Genomic DNA, 20,543 nt, shown 5'->3' with positions numbered 1-20,543 from the left:
CATGACTTGTGACTGGTAACGAGTGAGAACGGAGGCTCTCTGCCTTCACCTGGCGTCTGTCTCGTTGCAACATCAGTGTAGTAGTCTACCTGGCCGCCCCCTGTGTCCCAGCTCTTGTCTCTGTGGCACCGCGACGCAGACGCGCTGCGTAACGTAATGTTTATAACAGTTACGTAATCCACCGCTCCATTTATTGATTTCTCGCTGGCGTCGTTGTAAATACATACACGTGGCCAGGCGGAGGTTAGAGGGAAAAAAAGCGACCAGACGAGTTCCTCTCTAACGGGTGTATACAGGGGATTTAAATGACGAGGGGCGTTCAGGCTCCTCCGTTCCTCCGCTCGCCATGACCACGCTGCACATATCAAGCGTGTTTATTAAACATGCGCGCAACTTTTTTTTTCAAAAATCAATCCGCGGATCACATGTGTGCTGAACCGAAGATATTGATCCGAACAGATCACAGATCAATGATGATCCGTTGCACCACTAATATCTTCCCCCCCAAACAAAGGAAAAAAGAAAGGTTCCTCCCGAGCACAGCTGTTCATGCGGCATTTAGACCAACATCGGCCACTGCCATCGGTGAATGTCATCTTTTTTTGCCGATGGCCGATGGCAGTTAACGAGCCGAACATCGGCCGATGTCGATGTTAGACCGATGCATCGGTGCATCCCTAATCCAAAGTGATTCGAATTACTGGGAAATGCGCATTAAAAGAAATTCGAATCATGTGTGTTTCCATCTACGGACTTTGCATCCCCCCCCCTCCCGGCCGGACGGACGGACGGTCTGATTTGAACACATTAGTGCGATTTAGCGCATAGGTTTATTACCGTAATAACGTGACCCGTGTGTGTGTGTGTGTGTGTGTGGGAGAGAGAGAGAGAGAGAGAGAGAGAGAGAGAGAGAGAGAGTTGCGCCGCCCCAGACTTTATTAATGATAAACGCTGGATTCGCTGGTTGATAAGTTTGGTTTTTACTGAGGAGGAACTATGAAGAACTGTGCAGTCATCACATATGAAGGTGTGTGGGGGCTTTTATTTTGCCGTGGCGATGCGCCACAATTAATTAATTGTTGTGTGACAGCGGAAACCCTGATGTTGTCTTGTGAGTGAACTGCAAACACGGGAGTAGACGGGGTGAAAGTGCGCTACGTCACACTTGATTCGCATACAGCTGTTTCCATCCCATTCGAATCAACCAAAACCCGGCCATAGCGAGCGTATTTCATTTTGTGCGAATCAGAGGATTTTAATGCGAATCACGGCGTTTCCATCATCATTTTCCAATGCGATACATCTCGATGCGCATCTAAACAGCTGATGGAAACGCACCTAATGTTATGTCAATCTTATGAATACCTATTCAAGTTAAGTGTTACCGTAGCTTTAAAAGGATAATTCTACTTAATTACCGTTTTAAAAAAGGAGAAATATCGCTTTAAAGTATTAATGACACATGCAAAAGTATTATTGAAAGTTATGCTGATGGTTAATTACTCAAGAATTGTAAGAATCAATATATTAGTAGCTAAAACACATGTTTTTTATCTTGTTATGTTGAATGTAATGGCATCATGAACCAACTTTGTTCAACTCATTTATAAGTTGGGTGGGAGCGGCCTGTAGCATTAAAACACCAACTGTATTTGAAGTGAGCAGGCTGAAACGAAACCGTCTTCAAAGAGGGATCCAGCCCTCGGACCTCGGTTTAGGTTTGGAGCAGGGAGGTTGACGTGTGAATATCAAGTACAGGGTTTCTGCAGGTACCAGCAAATCTAATTTAATGCATTTTAATGCCCTTTTTAATGCCATTTCAAACATTTTTAATGCCCGTGACTGCAAATACTATACATGTGCGTACATACACTTACCTATATACACATACACACACCCAATTACTTGGTTCTGCATGTTTATCACACCAATAGAGGTGCTGCACCGACTGCAATTTTCTGGCCGATCACCGATTTTTAAAAAGCCTGACCCACCGATTCCAATTTTTACTGATAGCGATAAAAAAAATAAAAAAAAAGTCAACAGTAGCCTGCCACCACCTAAAAATATGAATTTAGAAAATTCTCCATTTTTTCACCCACGTTTAATTTTACTGTAGATTAAGTGGATAATCCCCATATTTTTCTGCTCTTTGTGCTTTATAGGGATGCAGGGTTCCTACACATTTTACATTTCCAAATTCCATACTTTTTCCAGACCCTAATTTCCGGACTTCCACTGCAAAAAACTCGTAACCAAGAATATTTGTCTTATTTCTAGTCAAAACAAATCTCATTATACTTAAAATAAGACTCATCACATAAAAAGTAGCTTGTTTTTAGACACTTTTTTACTTCTTTCAAGCTGATTTACACTTGAAATAAGTAGAAAAATCAGATGGTGGAGCAAGTTTTTCTTTCTTATTACAAGCACAAACTTCCTTTCACTGGCAGATTTTTCTACTTATTTCAAGTGAAAATTTGTTTGAAACAAGTGCAAATGATCTAAAAACAAGTTTGTTTTTAGGTGATGAGTCTTATTTTAAGTGGAAAGAGATTAGTTTTGACAAGAAATAAGACAAATATTCTTGGAAAGATTTTGAGTTTTTGCAGTGTCTCAGTAAATTTTTTTTATTATTTATGACATTTAAGTAAATAGATGTTTATCATTTTAATAAATCATGCAATTAATCATTTGTTTTCATTATTCTGAATTTGTATGCCATTATGTAACCAAATCATTTCCAAGATGTTGTAGCTAGGTACAACAGCGCATACAAAAATAATAATGTGAATAAGACCAAACCCAGATAAATATATTTCCATACAATAGTTTCCATTTTCCATACTTTTCCAGACCTGGAAATGTATAAAATCAAATCCCATACTTTCCATACTTTCCATACTTGTGTAGGAACCCTGGGGATGTAATGATATCAAAATCTCACTGTATGAATCAATCAATTTTTTAATGCCTTTTAGAATCGGGTTTAATGCCTTTTAATGCCATTTAAGGCCTTAATTTTAGCAAAATATATTTAATGACTTTTAATGCTTTTTAATGACCTGCAGAAACCCTGAAGTAGCTCTCAGGTGAAGTTTGCCTTTCAGCCAAAGCTGGGTGGTACTTTGATGTCTCCTGTCCCATCACAGTGGGTCGGCTGTCAGGGGGTTTCTGGGCTGTGGCAGGGCTGACAACTGTGACAGCTTTCATTGAAAGTTTCTGGCTCTGGCTGATCTATAATACAATAACTTTAAGGTTTAGTGGCACCACCTCAGAAATATCATCATTACGCTGACGCATCTAAGAGCTGGTTCTTGCAAATGTAAAGGAAGGATGAAGGTTAAAAAAAAAAAAAATGCGTCACATCAACTGCTAGAGCTGTTTGCTGCATGAAAACGTTGAAACGACATAAAAAAATCTTTTCTATGCCCGTAGCTGTTAAAGCACTTCTCTATAATGTTTAGTATTACAGCTTTCATCATGATGAAGAGTGAACTCTGGCAGCTTTTATGTCTAATTTGACAACCACTGGAATCATAAGAGGACAATAATAATTTGGCTGTTCAAATAGCTCAAAAGCATTTCACTCTGAGGTAAAGTGAAAAGTAGTCAGACTGTTGATTTTTCTCACTCTCACAGTCTGCAGCAGCGGGACAGTTCAGGAGTGAGGACCAGAGGACAAGATATGCTGCAGACATAATGATAGGGGCCATCTCTCTACGCTGATTATAGTTCACTGCCCTTATATCAGGTTAATAATTGGAACATTACCTTTTACCAGCCTTGAATTTGAATTAGGCTGAAGTGGTGTCATAAAGGGGAAAAGCTAAAATTGGGGAAAGCTAAGAGTATTTAGTTCAGCCTGAGAAAATTCTTGCTGAAAAAGTTAATTTTGCCTCCAGAGAAAAGTAACTGCTGTTATAGGATGGAAGGAAAATGAAAGAAAAGAGTGAAACGACACAAAATAACAAGACTGGCAGATTTAACAAAGGTTCAAAAGGGTGACAAGAGTCAAACAAATATGTCTGAGATTTTTCTAACAGTGACCTTTAGCTCAAAGGCTTAACCACACTCTCAAACACATAAACACGCCTGAAACCTATCAGCAAAAACAAAAAGGCAACAAGGACAAAAAGAAAGAGAACAACAATGTCCACCATTAGCCTGTGCAGTATATGTACACATTTCCAATCTGCCTTCCCGTGCAGAGATGGTAATGCATTCCAGAGTATTCATGAATTAATAAAATCAGGTTTAATTAATGCTGAGGTCAGCAGGGTCAGACTGTGGCATATTCTCCATCCCCACCCAAACTGAAAGGTTAATGCGAGTCTTTAACTCATTCATTTTATTTATCATTCCCCAGTCTTCCTCTCTGGTGGCTCTCGTAGATAATGAGAGACTGTCGTTCAGCCCCTGAAGGCCTCGTCTCATTGTCGTAAATTAGCAAAATTAGCAAGAAGAGGGGAGTGCTTCATCAGCAGGGAAAATTGGATTATGATTTGCTCTTAAGTGCTCCATCAGACTAATTGCTTGTTACCAAGCTCCGGCTTTTCAGCACCTCCTGCTACTCCTCCTCATGGAGGTGGAAGTCAGATAAACCAGCACCAACATTTAAAGTGCAATCGCTTAAATGTTTTTTTAGATTTAACAACTGAGCAACTGCACATTAGAGCCTGAAGCCAAGAGCTGGCAATGATATTAAATATTGATTTCTTTGTATATCATCATAAGGAATAATTGCCATTTTTAGTGTGGAGTGTTGCTAAGTTTTAAGTATCATCACCTCATGTTGTGTGTATGTGTCTGTGTGTGTGTGTGTGTGCTGGAATTTAATGAGGCCTGGCATGTTGTTATGGGTGGTTGTTCCCTGTCATTGATGTTTTTCCATGTCCCTCTCTCCATCCCCCTTCTAGGACTCAGATCAATTTCACTGTGGCCATCGATTTCACAGCATCTAATGGTGAGTGATACTAACGGCAAAGTGTGTGTGTCTGTGTGTGTGGGTGGGTGAAAGAACAGATTGTTGTGCTCTTTGACTGTGGCATGTCCGATTCCAAAATCAATCACACAAACACACACACACACAGCCGCACGGGGTGGTACACACAGCGTCACCCATAAACAATAGCCTTTCCTGGAAAGTTCTTCCTCCTAAATGCTGCATCAATACACTCTGAACTGCAAAGGCATCACCAGAGTGCAAACCTCTGTCAAAGCTAATGTCACAATGCGCCAGACTTAGAAGAAACAAACAAAAAAGATCTGGACCTGCCCTAAAGTTCACTGGGTTGCTCTCTGGCCCCATCCCTCCTTCAGTTTCAATCAGGGGGGAGTTGTGGGTTCTACAAGTGAATACCACTTCTGCGTTCAAAAAGCTGCAGTTCTCTAGCGGCCTCTGGGGACTGGGACCAGAAGTGAGCAATTCTCCATCGACCCCCATGTTAAAATAGCTGACTTTACAGCTTAAAAAAACATATTTATAGCCTGGTACATTTTATTTTTTTTGGTCTCTACCGATAGTTTCCACCTCAGTGAACATCCAAATATGGAAAGTAGACTCCCACTAAAATCCAAGATGGCGCAGTTCAAATCCCTGTAGTAGGGTCACAAAACAGACTCCCCCAAACCAATGGGTGACGTCACGGGTGCTACGTCCATTCTTCTTACAGTCTATGGTTTCAATGCAAAACCAGTTCAGTACTTTTTTCTATACTTCTGCTGAAAGATACAAACAAACAGACATGGTGAAAACTCAAGCTCCTTAGTGGAGGTAATAAAGGGTCTGGAATGATTGACAAGTTGTTTGGACGAGGATGCCGCTGGGTCAGGCCCCGGAGGAGAGCTCCAGTCATATGTGTATTGTTTTGTTAAATTACTGCTATTTTCTCCCACTACTTGTAGACAGAGGGCACATCTTCTACTGACAGGTTCGCTCTTATTGTGTTTAAAGGTGATGTGTAGGTGCTTTGTAGCCTTATTCTGATCTGGAGTGGTTAATTTGTATTATTTACTGAGCAATGTTTATCGTCAGGTTAGTGCTATAGTTTTTCCAATTCTTCAGCGGTCTTTTAGTTATTGTTTTAAAATAATTCAGCCATTTCAACCAACACCGCCACTGTCAGCTTAATTAATGAGGTAGTTACGGCTGATTAAGTTTGTCATTCCTGCCTACAATATTTAGGAATTATGAGCCTGTTTTTTCCATCCATTTTTTCAAAAAATTACTATTTTTATTTATAAGCAGTAAATCATTATCAGCTACCAGAAACGATGTGAAATGTATAGTAATGGGAGGATCGACAGATGTAGTAGATGTAGCTGTGTTGGGTCAGTTTCTCCATTCTGTGTGGAGATTTTAGTGCTGGTCAAGGTGAGATACAATTTATTGTTACACTCTGGAGTCCAGATAAGATCAGTTGTATTACAAGACGGCCTGGCCGGGCAAACGGCCACGGTGTCTGCCATCAGATAACAGGTACAGGTAATCAAATGCTGAGCACAGGTCACCTCACTTGGTGCAATGGAAACATCTGCATGACGCACATCCACAATATCACATCTGGGTTTTGTGTAGCAGCAGGAATCATGTTCATTTTCAACATGGTTACAAGCAAACCAGACATGTAACCACCTGTAACTTATATAGAACAACTGTCGGGGTACCACTTGAGTCTTTATTTTTCAGTCAATTGTACACAATGTTTTTTCTGTGTACGTATTTTTTTTTGGTTCTAGTAGTACTTACATAATTACTATTATGTATCACATCTCTTGCAATATCTACACACTCCTGCTTGTGCAACTGTGTGTATGGGCATAGTGCAATACAATCTGGCACTTTAGGGCATCGTGCAATACAACTTGGTACCCATGCACTCCTGCACTCTAGCACTTGTCACTTTGGCCCAGCACTTTTGCACTTTATCTTTCAGAAACTCTTTTGGTCCCCCCACCCATGGAAGTGTTGTAAAAATGTCAATGTTTTATCTCGTTATAGTTGTTTTGCTATGTCCTTGTTGTCTGCATTGTTATGTCGTTTATAATACTATGTTTTTCTGTCACTGTACTGTTTTTATGTTTTGGGACTCCGGATGGAAATTAGCACTGCTGCTATAATCCGGCACATTTACATGTTTTTATGTTAATTAATGTGCACTGTCCACCCCAAATAAACAAATAAAGTAAAGTAACTGTGATTGCAAAAAACAAAGAGCTTCTTTAATGATAATTTGTGTATGCATATCACAATACCACAATGACCTGGTTATTGATCGATCAACAGGTAACCCCTCTCAGTCCACTTCACTACACTACATGAACCCATACCAGCTCAACGCCTACGCCATGGCCCTGAAGGCGGTGGGCGAGATCATTCAGGACTACGACAGTGACAAGATGTTCCCCGCTCTGGGCTTCGGCGCCAAGCTGCCCCCTGATGGACGGGTGTCACATGAATTCCCCCTGGTGAAGTCAACCTCCCCCCGTCTCAACTCTGATTAATCCGTCCCATGCATTTCTCTCAAGGCTACGTTACCAAATCACACTCTCATTTAATGTGCTTGTGATAAAACATGGATTTTATGCATGGCTTGAGTAGAAGATATTAAACCATATTCTGATTAAGATCTTGCCGCTTCTTTGTTTGATAAATGTTTTTGACCCAGACCATGAAATTTATATTTTTTTCTCTCTGTCCTGTTTTTTCCTCCTCTCTAGAATGGAAACATGGAAAATCCATATTGTAACGGTATTGAAGGCATCTTGGAGGCGTACCACCAAAGTCTGAAGACAGTGCAGCTCTACGGGCCGACGAACTTCGCTCCTGTGGTTAACCATGTGGCCAGGTGAGAGAACACCCTGCAACCTGGTGGTGCAACAACACCAATATAAAAGCTTTTGTTGTTTTGAATACGTTATTGCAAAGCTTCTAGCCTTCACAAACATAATCAGTCATTTCATTCTCTTTGTGATTTTGTACTTTGCATTTTGTTTTTTAATAACAAACCCTAAAGAAAACAGACAAATATACATGAGGCAAACTGAGGTATTTCCCAAATGAGGATCTCAAAGAAAGGACCACTTAGTTCACCTCCTTAATTTGATTAAATATTTCCACTGTTTTGATCAGCCTTTTTTTTTTTTTTTTTTTTTACAGTATAACTTATTCCAAATATGTGTTTGTTCCCTATTTATAAAAGTTAGTCTTTCCATCTCTAAGCTTTGTTCTGTAGTTACCCATGCTCTTTATTTTGGTGTATTTGGTTGTTTCCATGCTTTGGTCACCTGCTTCATGGCAGTTACTCTCAGTATATCAAAAATTAAAAATTATTTCTTTTTTATCCTTTTATCTTATATACTATATTAATATAAAAGCTTTTGTTTGGTTTGGTTTTATTGACCTGTACGGTTTACTTTCACATAAGCTAAAAATCCACTTCATGCTTCCGTTTCTCATGTTTATTAATATCAAAGATATAGTAATTAAACATGCCGAGTCCTGACAGTTTATGTATCCTTTGGGTTCTTTATTTATGATCCTCTCATCTGCTTGTTTTCATTTCATCTCTGTGCATAACTCTCATGTGAAAACTTTGTTTTTATGGATCTGTCATAAAGAGTATTTCAGTTAAATAACAAAAACAAGATGATAAAAACAATAAAAACTCACAATTTTATTTTGAAAATGGAGGAAAAAAGACGTGTGTGTGATTATCACTGATCTATAAAACTGAAGTTATCGAGGTCAAAGAAGCAAAAACATTTTTACTGCCATTTTTGGAGGCTTTGGTTTCTTGTGCCACAGCTTCTCTGACCTGCTGCACTGACAATATCTTTCCTGCCAGACACAATAAACAGGATGTGACATGCTTGAATATGAATTTAGATCGGCTGACAGCTCTCCAAAGAGTGGCAGATATAGCTGATGGAACAAATGACAAATGGGCCTTTAGCCATTAACATATACTGACATATCACTCGCAGTTAACAGCACACACAAAGAACACAAACAGTGACATGATCCCCCACCTCCTCCCACCGTCAGCGCCTCTCACACCGCCTCATTTGTTGAGCCACAGCCAAACAATTCTCCATCTGATTACACCGGTGCTCTGTTGTAATTAAAAATGTCACTGCGATAAAATGGAGTCACACTTTTCATACTGCGCCGCGAGAACACACAACCATCATTAGTGTTTAGCATCTGAATAGGTGAAGTCAAGTAGGAAGAGATTTCGACAAAAGGTGTTAATCTGCGAATCAAACAGCGTAGACCTGCTTTGTCTTACACCTGATTATTTGGCCTGGTTAATCATGAGGCATTTTAATGAGTGTTATCTGAAGTACAGCAAAGACAAAGAGTGTTTGTATTGAATTTTCATGTCTTACGCCTTACCCTGAGAGCGCAGGGTAAGGCGTGTATTGTCATGCATTTATTTTCTATATCAATGTTTAGATTTGAGATTTGTCACTGAGCCAAAAATCGCAAGAAATTAGATTTCCTCTTTAGGTTCTTAAAGAAACTGGAGATATTTTGATACGTCATCTCAAAATGCTGCGACTGGAACATGTCATATCCACATGTTATTATATATGGGGTCCTGGTTTGAAATATTGAAACAACTATATCTTGGGATTCTGTGCACAGTGTGTTTTTGAAACTGCACTCTTATTTGATGTCTGTATCTGTATCTGTATGTGTGTGTGTGTGTGTAGGTACGCAGCAGCGGTGCAGGACGGCTCTCAGTACTTCGTGCTCCTCATCATCACAGACGGTGTCATTTCCGACATGGCCCAGACCAAAGAGGCCATCGTAAATGTAAGAATGGGGAGGGAGACGGGGCGGAGATGTTGAAGTGAACGGTGCTGTGACAGGTTGATGTTTTGGGATACTGGTTGCCTGGCAACTGTTCGGTGATGACAAGATTTTGAAAGTTTGTGCTCACAACCAAGAAAAAGTCCATGAGATAACAACTCTGAAGAGTTGATCTTTACAACTCAGTGCAATTTAAACAAACAAGATACAACAAGTTGTCAATCTGGTTTGTCTTCTCACTTAAAGGGATAGTTCAACATTTTGGCAAATTGGGCCATTGTCATAATCCCTATAGTCTTAGCAGTAGGTTTGTTACCTTTAATTGTCGGTGCAAGCTATTTTTAGAACGGCGGAGCAGAGCCGCGAGCTGCTCAGAGCTACACTACGGAGGCTCAAGGGATTTCTTGGTTTCCCTCATCAAACTCATCAAATACACAATCCAACAACTCCAAAACGCTCTCGTGGACAAGTTGTGACCTGTTACCCATTACGAGACAGAGTTGTTTTCGAGGCAAATTGTTGAACTATCCCTTTAAGTCAAGAAGTAATGGAAATGTTGTTTAAGGAAAAGTCCTGTAGTTAAAGATCTTCAAATATTTGGCATTATATCATCTCACGTCAATGATTAATACTGATGATGATCAGTATCAGTATCATTATTACCGTGAATCCGTTAAAGCAGGAATTCTTCTCCAGGCTGCAGAGCACAATAACAATTTACCTGCCAGCTACACCAAAGTAGGTCAAGGTACAGATCTCTTTTTTTGTTGTTATTGTGAATCAATGTTCAAATGTGTTCCCTTCTCATCAGAAAAACAAAAGACTATTAAAACGGCAGAGAGCATGGTTATGAAATCCAGCAGCTGAAAAGATATTGCTGCTCCAATAAATAAAAAAAACAATATTGTGCTTTATTCCTCTGAGCATTCCCCAAAACTTGTCCTAACTCCTTATTTTTTTCTTTCTCCTGGCTTTAAATAGCAGGTAGCTGGCTTCCTTTCCCTTTTTCCTTGGTCTTTTTTTTTTTTTCCTTTTTTCTGCGCTTCTCCTCCTCCTCCTCAACCTGCCGCAGGCTCAGAACACCCAGCAGACTGGATTTAAAGGGAATTTGCGACTGTTAGTCAAAACATTAGAACAGCCACACCTTCCTTTTAAGATCTTGCCTGCTGCTCTATCTCACTGCTTCCACTCTTGACTGTCTACTGATGCTCGATGCTTCCACTGCTTTTCCCTTTTTACTCTCCACGGATCCCGGGCGAGGGGAGGACACGGTGCTGAGGTTATATAAGTCTTTCCTCATACTTATTCATGCTGGAATATGTCTTCAAGAAAGCGCAAGAAGCAGAGTGAGAGGAAGTCTGAAAGTGTGTTTGCAAGTGTGTGTGTGTGTGCAGGTTTTTTTGTTTTGTTTTGTTTTGTGATATGATGTGTTTTGGTCAAAGTGTGCACATGAGCCAGGACACTTTGGGAGTATCTGCCCCCCTATGTTTTCAGTAAAAAAGACCCATGTGGCTGAATAGTAAGGATCTATCACTCCCCAAGAGCATCTGCTACACCACAGACATTCATCTATCAGTCACTCAGCATCCTCCCTCCTCTGCTCACAGCCTGGCTCCCTCTGCTGCCTCTCTCTTTCTCTCTCTGTGGAGCTCCGACTCCCTCACTCACAAATACAAAGACGTTTGCTATCTCTCCATCTCATCTTCTTTCAAAGACCTAACTCTCTTTGTTTTCATCTGCTCTCTCCATACTTCTGTCACCACACTCCGTTTATAACAAAATCCTCTGCTGCCTTTGACTTTTTTTTTTTCCTCCTTCCCCTCTTTCTCATCTCCTACTTGTTATCTGTCAGTGCTTTGTGCGTCATCTCTTTATCAGTGCCAGGACCCACCAAAAGCACTTCTCTCTTCAAACCATTTTACCCCATTCTCACTTTGTATTAGAGGCTGAACTTTGTTGTGTAGGGTGTAATGGTGATGTGAACCTGAGGTTACAGTGAGGAGAATGAGAGGGGCGTTAAAGATGGGAACTCTTTGATATAACAGAGATGTTATGGTTGTTGTTGCAGTCGAATGAATCCAGACACAGCATTAACAAGTGCAACATCTCCATATAAAGGTTACAGCACATCAACGTGCACAGGCTACACAGCTCTGTATAAAGCATTTAGTGTGCTCAAATATCCAAATGCCATTTGTAACCGTTCCCATTCATGCCATGATTCTACAATTTCACTTTGTGCATATAATAAAGTTAAGCATATCCTATAATAAGTGGCTGTTTGCTGAGCCTGGAACCATTCATTTGCCTGTCAAGCTCTCCCTTAGCAAATGGCAGAAAAAAAGCAACTGACAGTGATGCCAGTGGCAGATTTAACATCACAATCGTCTGTAAAACAAATGAGTGACTGATTTCAGTGTAAGACAAAAGCAGCTTGTCATCTGTGGCCAGCAATCAGCAATTTTACCAGCTGAAATGACAACTGTTACTGGCAGATTGTATGAATTATAATTGGCCTCCTAATTAAGATGATGATAGCTCCATGAATTGGTAGAAAAATCCCTATGAGGTTCAGTTTTACATGTTTCTCTCATTGACTGGGGAACTAAGTGAAAGTCGTCATAAACATGCTCATGATGCCTACATGCATGATCATGATGATGAAAGTTGAAGCTAACTCCACACATCAAAGCCAGTTTGTCATCTATTTATAAGACATGTAAATAAATAAACAGCATTGTTCTTGTGTTGCTATGAAGCTAGCTAGGCCGCATATTAAAAATGGATGAGGAACAATATAAAATCGGGCTGTTATTTCAGGAGAAAGGTGATGTGATCAGCAAAAGTAACACGATCACAGTTTGTTAACTTCTGTAAATGCAGCAAAGTGTAGGACGGAGCTGCTATCATTAGCCTCGACTCTGATCCATGCAGAATGTATGCAGCGTGCAGGACCAGTCCCCTCACAGTGGGAAAGTACTTGGACGGTGGAAATGGAAGTAATTAAGACTTTGAGGCATTTTTTTTCCTTCTTATGTGACCTAAAAACTCAGACTCAGTGCCTCAAGCAACCTTACTGCACTCACTGATTCATATAGCAATTTGAACATGTAAATGTTCATGTATACGTATGAAATTTAACATGTATGTCTAAATTATACAGCCAAGTGGCTATTATCTCTCAAAAAAACCAGGGAGGGCACAGTTTCTCTAATGTAGAAGTAATTCTTCTTCTTAGCTGGTTATGATACCGACTATAGGTGAGTTCAGTGCAGATAAATCTTTATTAATCCACTCCATAGACTTTTGCTGTTTGTTGAAAGGCTAAAACAACAACAACAACAACAACAACAACAGGCACCTAACAGACTGTTTTAATGCAGAACAAAACTTTAATATGTGAAGAAATTTTATATGAAACCTCTGCTATGTCAGGGACAGTTGCTACTCTGTGATTGGATAAATGCTGTTTGAGGGAGCATTCAATTGTTTCTGTTGGCCTTCAACTTAAAAGGATATGTAATTAAAATGCAAGTCAACAAAAACATATACATTATAGGCCTTCACCTGACTTTCACTGTCTCCCCCTTTTACATTAGGGTCTGTCTCATAGACATTTACCAACATGAACAAGTTATTAATTCAATAAGTCAGGGCCCTTTGGACATGTGTGCTTCAGTTCAGTACTTTGATTTGCAATTGTTCTCATCACCACCAGTAATAAACCACCAGTAACTAGCAGCAGGTTCATGATGTGATTTGTGAAGCAGCTCCGTGACATTAATGTGACAGATGCTTTAGTTATAAAAAGGAAAAAAATAAAATCTGATATATTAAAAACATAATTTGAGAACTGTGCTCTCTGTGCAGAGGCCTTCTCTCTCTGGGAGTATTCTCGTTTTAAGTGGAATATGAATGGTGAAATGAGATGAATCATGGTTATTAAAAGTAAAATAATTGAAGCAGAGCACTTACAAAAACCGAGGCAATACTAATCGAGGTCATAAATAAAAAGAAATCTTAATATCTAAGTGTGATCGGGGATGGCAACAACACCTCACACCAGGCCAACAACAGGCCAAAAATGATTATTATTATTTTTTAAATAGACAGCCTACAGCCACACCGCCGTTGCTAAATCATGAGCGCTGCTAAAATCTCACACACTCATTAATATCAATGGTCTCCTAGTGATTTGCTGCCAGGGCAAAGGAGAAACACTGGATAGGTTTGTTGACCATTAACAAATATTAAACGTTAACAGCTTATTTCTCTCACATTAAATCACTTCTGTCAAGGTGTGACAAGCAGGGTGTCCTCAGTCTGCTGCCTTGAGCTCTGAGACTGCCACAGAGAGATACGGTCTAGTGACTCAGGTGATGCTCTGTGCAGAAAGGACACACACTCCAAACACATACCCATGAACTTAAAGGGATAGTTCAACATTTTGGCAAACTGGCCCATTGCTAATATCCCTATAGTTTTAGGAGGCGGTTCGTTATCTTTAATTGTCGATGCAAGCTATTTTGAGAACGGCAGAGCAGAGCCGCGAGCTGCTCAGAGCTACGCTACGGAGGCTAATGGGATTTCTTGGTTCCCCTCATCAAACTCATCAAATACACAATCCAAAAACTCTGGTGGACAAGTTGTGACCTGCACATTCACCACGTTATGAGATAATAACGGAACGTTTTCGAGGTAAATGCAGAGACTGCTTGCCAAAAAACTGCCCCTGACGGAAACGCACATCAGTGGTTTTGCATGAATTTACCTTGAAAACAACTTGTCTCGTAACGTTCTGTTATTATCACATAGCGTGGTGAATGTGCTGGTCACAACTTGTCCACAAGAGCGTTTTGGAGTTGTTGGATTGTATATTTGATGAGTTTGTTGAGTTAAGGTGCGTTCACACCGGAGCTTTTATTTTTGTCGCTGTCGCTCGTATCGCTCCGAAAAAAACGCTCCGTCGCTCAGCTGCAGCCGCTCGTCAATGTGGCACAGAGCCACAGACTCGCATTTTCGCTTTGATGACATCATGCCCACTGCCATGTGTCTCTGTTTACATCGGAACCACCGGGATTACGGCAGCCAATCAGCGCTGAGCGACGAGCGACTGACGGCCGGAGAGTTGGGATTTCTCATCTCGAGCAACGGGAGCAACTTGAGCGAAAAAACACTCCGACGCTCTGTTGCTGTCGCTCCGAGCCCCAGCGTTTTTTCGCCTGGGCAATAAAACGCTCCCTCGCTCGTTTGCATTCACTTAACATGTAAACTCGTCGCTCGTTCTAAAAACAAAAGGTCCGATGTGAATGCAGCTTTAGCCTCCGTAGCGTAGTTCTAAGCAGCTCGTGGCTCTGCTCCGCCGTTCTAAAAATAGCTTGCACCGACAATTAAAGGCAAAGAACCTACTGCTAAAACTATAGGGATTATGGCAATGGGCCAATTTGCCAAAATGTTGAACTATCTTTTTAAGAGTGTGTGTGCCTGCATTAATGGCTCCACATATGCAAAGACCCATAGAAGCAAGTACATGCATGAAATTTGGGTTTAAGAGTAAGTTGTTGGGGGTAATGAGTGTTGATGGACACTTTGTTTTATTGTCTCATTAGACTGGATCTCAGCTGCCAGTCAGGGTGACAAGAGAATGGCAAAAGTGGGGCATGGTGGAGTGCCAGGTTATTTTTGGTGGCATTTGAAGTTCTGATGTGTGCGTACGTCTTCAGATATGCACATACACATATATGCCTGCAAGTGTGTGTTCATGTGTGTGTGTGTGTATGCGTGGGAGGACAAGCACTGACAGCAGTTGTGTTGAACACTGATAATAGCGCTGATGTGCTGCTGCTGACGTGGTGTCAACAAAAATGGCTTTCATCCCCGTGGCAATGAGAGGTTGCCTGATTTGCCACAGTACATTTGTCTTTTGCCAGAGATAAAACTGCACTTGTTGTAACGGCTTTGTGAAAATATGTGACTGCAGGAGACTCGTAACACATAATAGCAGCTTTTGCATTGAGCATTTATGTTGCCATCTATCTGGAAATTACATCAACGGGCAATGGTGTGCCACGGAGCCATGCAGCCACTGACACTCAGGCAGCAGCATTAAAAGAAATTAAGTTGAGTGAAACCAGTCGAAATATTAAAATGTTGTCCCATATTATGTAACAAATCTGGATGCATATGAAATGACTCATCATGACAGATCTTCACATCACACCTGCAAAACCAGTGGCACTGCCATTAGCATCAGTTGTAAGTTGTGTTTACAACTGATCAGCAAAGGATGTGGTGCAGCAGACGGCTGCAGATTCTTAATCTTGTTAAATTACAATATGTGTAATTATTAATTAGGATAACAAAGCAACAGCATATTCTCACAAGCCCATTCCATCAAAAGCAAATATATTCACCAGCTCTTGTGCTCTGTGTCTCACAAATGTTGGTGTCTTCTCGATTTTGCATCTTTCCTTTGTTTAGAGCAGAAATGTCCAATACTGATGTTAGTTTAAGAAATGCCTCTAATCCTGCTTAAAATACTGTATCAGACATCAGAGAGACCACTAGTCTATGCATTGATCTGATACCACATAATATATTAATAAACTTTACAGTTTCACACCCAGATAAAATGTCGGTTTTCCTGGAAAACAATTCCTCTTCACCACTCTAAAAGCCGGAACAGGAAGCTGTGCTGTACAGCCGGCGGCAACTACTGTTTTAGATCAGCCAGGGAGGATTGATTTCCTGTAAACATTGTAATGTTAGCTGTGTGCAGTATGCAAGGCTTTAATTTCAAGGGATAACACCAGTGTTACGATAACTAGCGAGGGAACTGTTATTTATTTTATTCTTTGTTATGACTGACAGTCAAAGAGAATCCCATTGATCTGTTCAGGCTACACAACAATGACTGCAATCACAGCACATCCATACAGTGTTCGTATAAAGCTGGTAAATATATTTTTTAACAGTGCTATTGCATCAGTTCTCCGGATCAACTGATATCGAAACTGGTAGAGGAAGAAGAAAAACTATATCAGAGCATTTCTAGTTTATAGACAGTGGAGTGTGTTAACAGACTGGAGGTGTGGTTGGGAGTGGCTGGGCAGGTAGTTGAGGATGGTCGCTGTACTGACTGAAGCTAGCGCCTCCTCCCTCTCCCTCCTCTCCTGACTCACAAACGTCTACGACACCCTTCCTCTGCCATGTACCACCTTATTGTTTTTATCTTTAACCAGCTTCTTAGTTTTTATAATGGTTCTTTAGCATGGCAAGCAGGTTAGCATCTTCTATTTCCAGTATAGGAGACACTTGATCATATCTTAAAAAATCACTTATGGTCACATTGTGTTTTTAGCCATTCAAAGAGCTTTAGCATTGATACTACTGCCCTATTAACCCAATATCTCAGTGGTGTTATCAGTAAATTTAATGTCCAGATAAGACGAGGAGCATTTATATGATTGGAAAATTGGATTCAGGGACATTTTAAACATCTGGGATAAGGAAAGCAGAACCAGAATGGACTTCCTGTCTCTAAATCTCCGTCTTTTCTCACTCTGTGGACAGAAAAGGTCATTGAGCTTGTTAAAGGGGGATACAGAACATTAGTGAGGTTGTAACCTACATGGTTGAGCATGTAACTGCCATAATGTGTGATATGCAGTAATGAGCATTTCAGGTCAGTGGTGATGTGGACAAGCTTCTCTCCTCTTCTCCAATAACAGAAATGTGTTCTTGTATGTGTGTGTGTGTGTGTGTGTGTGTGGGTGTGTGCTTTTTTATATATTTATTCCATCATTATTGTCTCTGTGCAGGGTGCCAAGCTTCCCATGTCCATAATCATAGTTGGAGTTGGTCAGGCTGAGTTTGACGGTACGTATTTGAATTTTTTTAACCTCTGCATGGTCACAATTCTCAAATATCCCTGTAATTATATGCACATTAACAGGCACATCTGAGATAAAATATTTGAAAAAAAAAGAAAAGAAATTACATTCAGATGTTTTTAAACCATTTACATTTATAAACTGAGCAAAACAAAACTAACCTCTATAGCACTGATTAAGAGAAATGCCCAAGAGAAAATTGCTGCACAAACTCATTTGAGTCGGTAGAGAGGGGGAATGTGTAGGTGGATGCAGGCATAATTGTAGAAGAAATGGCTGAGGTTAATTGCTGGGTTTGCCGTGTTTAGTGCGGTGATTCTAAATTGCATAGAGACGATAACAAAGGACTTATTAGTTGATTAGACACGCAATAAAGACAGATTACAGCTGCACAGCTCAGTATCCTTTTCTCTTTTACAAATCCTAAGGCTAAACTATCGTATATGATAGCTAGAACATCTGCAGTATATCAACTATGTCTCTGTGCTAAAGGCAGTGAGTATGTGTGTGTGTTTGTAATCGTGGCTTGCAGCTATGGTGGAGCTGGATGGCGATGACATCAGGATCTCATCCCGGGGGAAACTGGCAGAAAGAGACATTGTTCAGGTGACTGCCCTTCACGGCATGAAAGAAACTTTGACCGAGCTCCCTGCAGATACTGAGACACAGAATCAAGTGTGGAGTCAAAGTTCACAGAGTTTCAATAACAACAACTTCTGGAAGCAAAAACCACGCCCAGATAAAGCACTGATGAGAAATGTTTATCTAGCTATAATTTATCAAGTTATACGCTATTTAATATTATACGCTTATATTCATGCTGTTATCTCAGTCGGGCTGGTGCATTAAAGCGTCCGTTTCTGACAAAGCACCATCTGTGAGCGTTTGTAAATCTGACAGATGAGGACATCTGTGTGGCTCCTGCAAGACTGAGAAACTTGATATATGTGTCACTATAGGAAACTTGATGTGTCTCATTGAAAAACAATTGAACAACAGAGTTGTATAGTGCTTCATGATGGAAGTGAGCCATATCGCCACATGTTTTGTCCATCATCTACTAATGAGATTGAACGTGATGTGTCAGGGTTTTGGGGTGGTTGCTAAATAATTTTCCTTATTGCGTTATGACAAATAATACAAAAGAGAGAGGGAAAAACATTCAAAAGGACTGAATTAGTGGGGATGAGTAAGATTTATCTTTCCACTTGGGCTGATTTCTTTCCTCTCACTCCTGAGGGAAGCCAGAGCAAAGGATTAGTGACAGAGCAGCATCCTAAAGCTGACAGGATCCAGCAAATGTTGACTAACATTGGGGCTTAAACATGATCCCTCCGGATTTCTCCAATCAGTATACAACGCTGCTCCTAAAGCCTTGTTGTGTACGTTGTTATAAAAAAAGAATTGCAAGCTTTCCATGAATCACAACAGTACTCTGAAGAAAAAAAAAAAAAAACCTCGATGTAAGTATCCGTGTCACAGTTTCTTCTCCTTTCCCACACAGTTTGTTCCCTTCAGAGATTATATGGACCGGACAGGCAACCACGTGTTAAGCATGGCACGGCTCGCCAAAGACGTGCTAGCGGAGATCCCCGACCAGTTCATCTCCTACATGAAAAGCCGGGGGATCAAACCCAACCCGGCGCCGCCTCCCTACACACCTCCCGGACACACACACCACCACACACAGATCTGAAGGCCCCTCCTGCTGAGGACTGACAGCACGCAGCGGCCACTCAGACTCCACTGAGAACTCTCTACCTCCTGTTTTTTTTGGGTGGAAACAGGAGACGAGGCACCGAGGAAATGGGTGTTGAATTTCGTGCCGTATCCTCCCAATGACAATTGGAGCAATGTTTTTTTTTTTTTTTTTATTATTATTGTTTTTCTGTTTATGTGTGATTTGTTCACTTGGCTGGTTTCTCTTGAAGAGAGGCTGCAGTCTTTAAGGGACTCATTGGTGAAAGCCTTTTAATCGACACTGAGGCGGTGACTGTTTCACATCTAATTTGACGGCAGGTTGGTTCAAAAAGGTCATGTTGTGGTTAAAACTTGTGCCTGTCTGTGGTTGTTTCTATAAGTGTATCAGGACATGTGAACTTTGACCTAAGCCTTGCTCGTCAGTCATCTGTGTGGCCTAATGCAGTGATATTTTTTAGGCGGTTTTTCCCTTCTGGAATTAGTTTTTATACTTGGGGATTATCTACATATCTGCTAATGCATCAGTTCTGATGGAGGAGAAACTACAGGTGTGTAGTTTATAGTTTATTATGTTGAACATTAATCAGGCTTTTCATACCATGAGGTATCACCTCCTATCTTCTTGAGTAACTAAATGTTTATAAGAGCATGTTGTTAGAGGATTTAATTCCCCATAATCAGTATATTTATTCTCGAATGTTATTCAGAGTGGGCATGGACATTTGATAGATCTGTTTTGAATCCCATAAACTTTATTCATTTGGAAGTGAGCACTAATTAATTTTTTTAGTTGATGCACATGAGAAGCACAAACTGTCTATACACTAAGACATATGATGATGCTACCAGGTTTCTCATCTTTAATCCTTTTGAGTGCTGCTATGAACAAAGTACCCAACTTATTCATGCAAGTCAAACACATTTGTACTGAAGCTACGATTTGACATAAAATATCATTTGAAATGGGCATGTTTACGATTCTCACTCAAGCCAGATAGGTTCCCATTACAGGGGATGTTGCACAAACAGAGCATTAACCGATTATTCATTAACTCCTTTAACCTTTTTAACCCTTTAACCCTAAAAACTATTTTGTATTGTTGCTTTTGTTACATGTAATTACAAAATAT

At 40.4% G+C, this 20,543-nt stretch overlaps 1 protein-coding gene across 1 annotated transcript in view; it reads left to right on the top strand.

Moving 5' to 3' along the window:
- cpne5b (copine Vb) overlaps nucleotides 1-20,175 on the top strand; it is a 157,158-nt gene extending 136,983 nt beyond the window's left edge. Inside the window, exons 15-21 of the mRNA XM_085775897.1 lie at nucleotides 4,920-4,966; nucleotides 7,289-7,470; nucleotides 7,723-7,850; nucleotides 9,721-9,823; nucleotides 17,641-17,698; nucleotides 18,245-18,318; nucleotides 19,217-20,175. Coding sequence (XP_085632023.1) covers nucleotides 4,920-4,966; nucleotides 7,289-7,470; nucleotides 7,723-7,850; nucleotides 9,721-9,823; nucleotides 17,641-17,698; nucleotides 18,245-18,318; nucleotides 19,217-19,408 — 784 coding nt within the window. The 3' untranslated portion in view covers nucleotides 19,409-20,175. The remainder of the gene's footprint in view (nucleotides 1-4,919; nucleotides 4,967-7,288; nucleotides 7,471-7,722; nucleotides 7,851-9,720; nucleotides 9,824-17,640; nucleotides 17,699-18,244; nucleotides 18,319-19,216) is intronic.
- The last annotated feature ends 368 nt before the right edge of the window (nucleotides 20,176-20,543 follow it).

Source organism: Trachurus japonicus, chromosome 5, assembly GCF_045865225.1.
Source record: "Trachurus japonicus isolate A0001 chromosome 5, Traja_1.0".
Lineage (NCBI taxonomy): Eukaryota > Metazoa > Chordata > Actinopteri > Carangiformes > Carangidae > Trachurus > Trachurus japonicus.
Note: the sequence above shows the minus strand (reverse complement) of the source record. Positions and strands in the feature narration are given on the sequence as shown.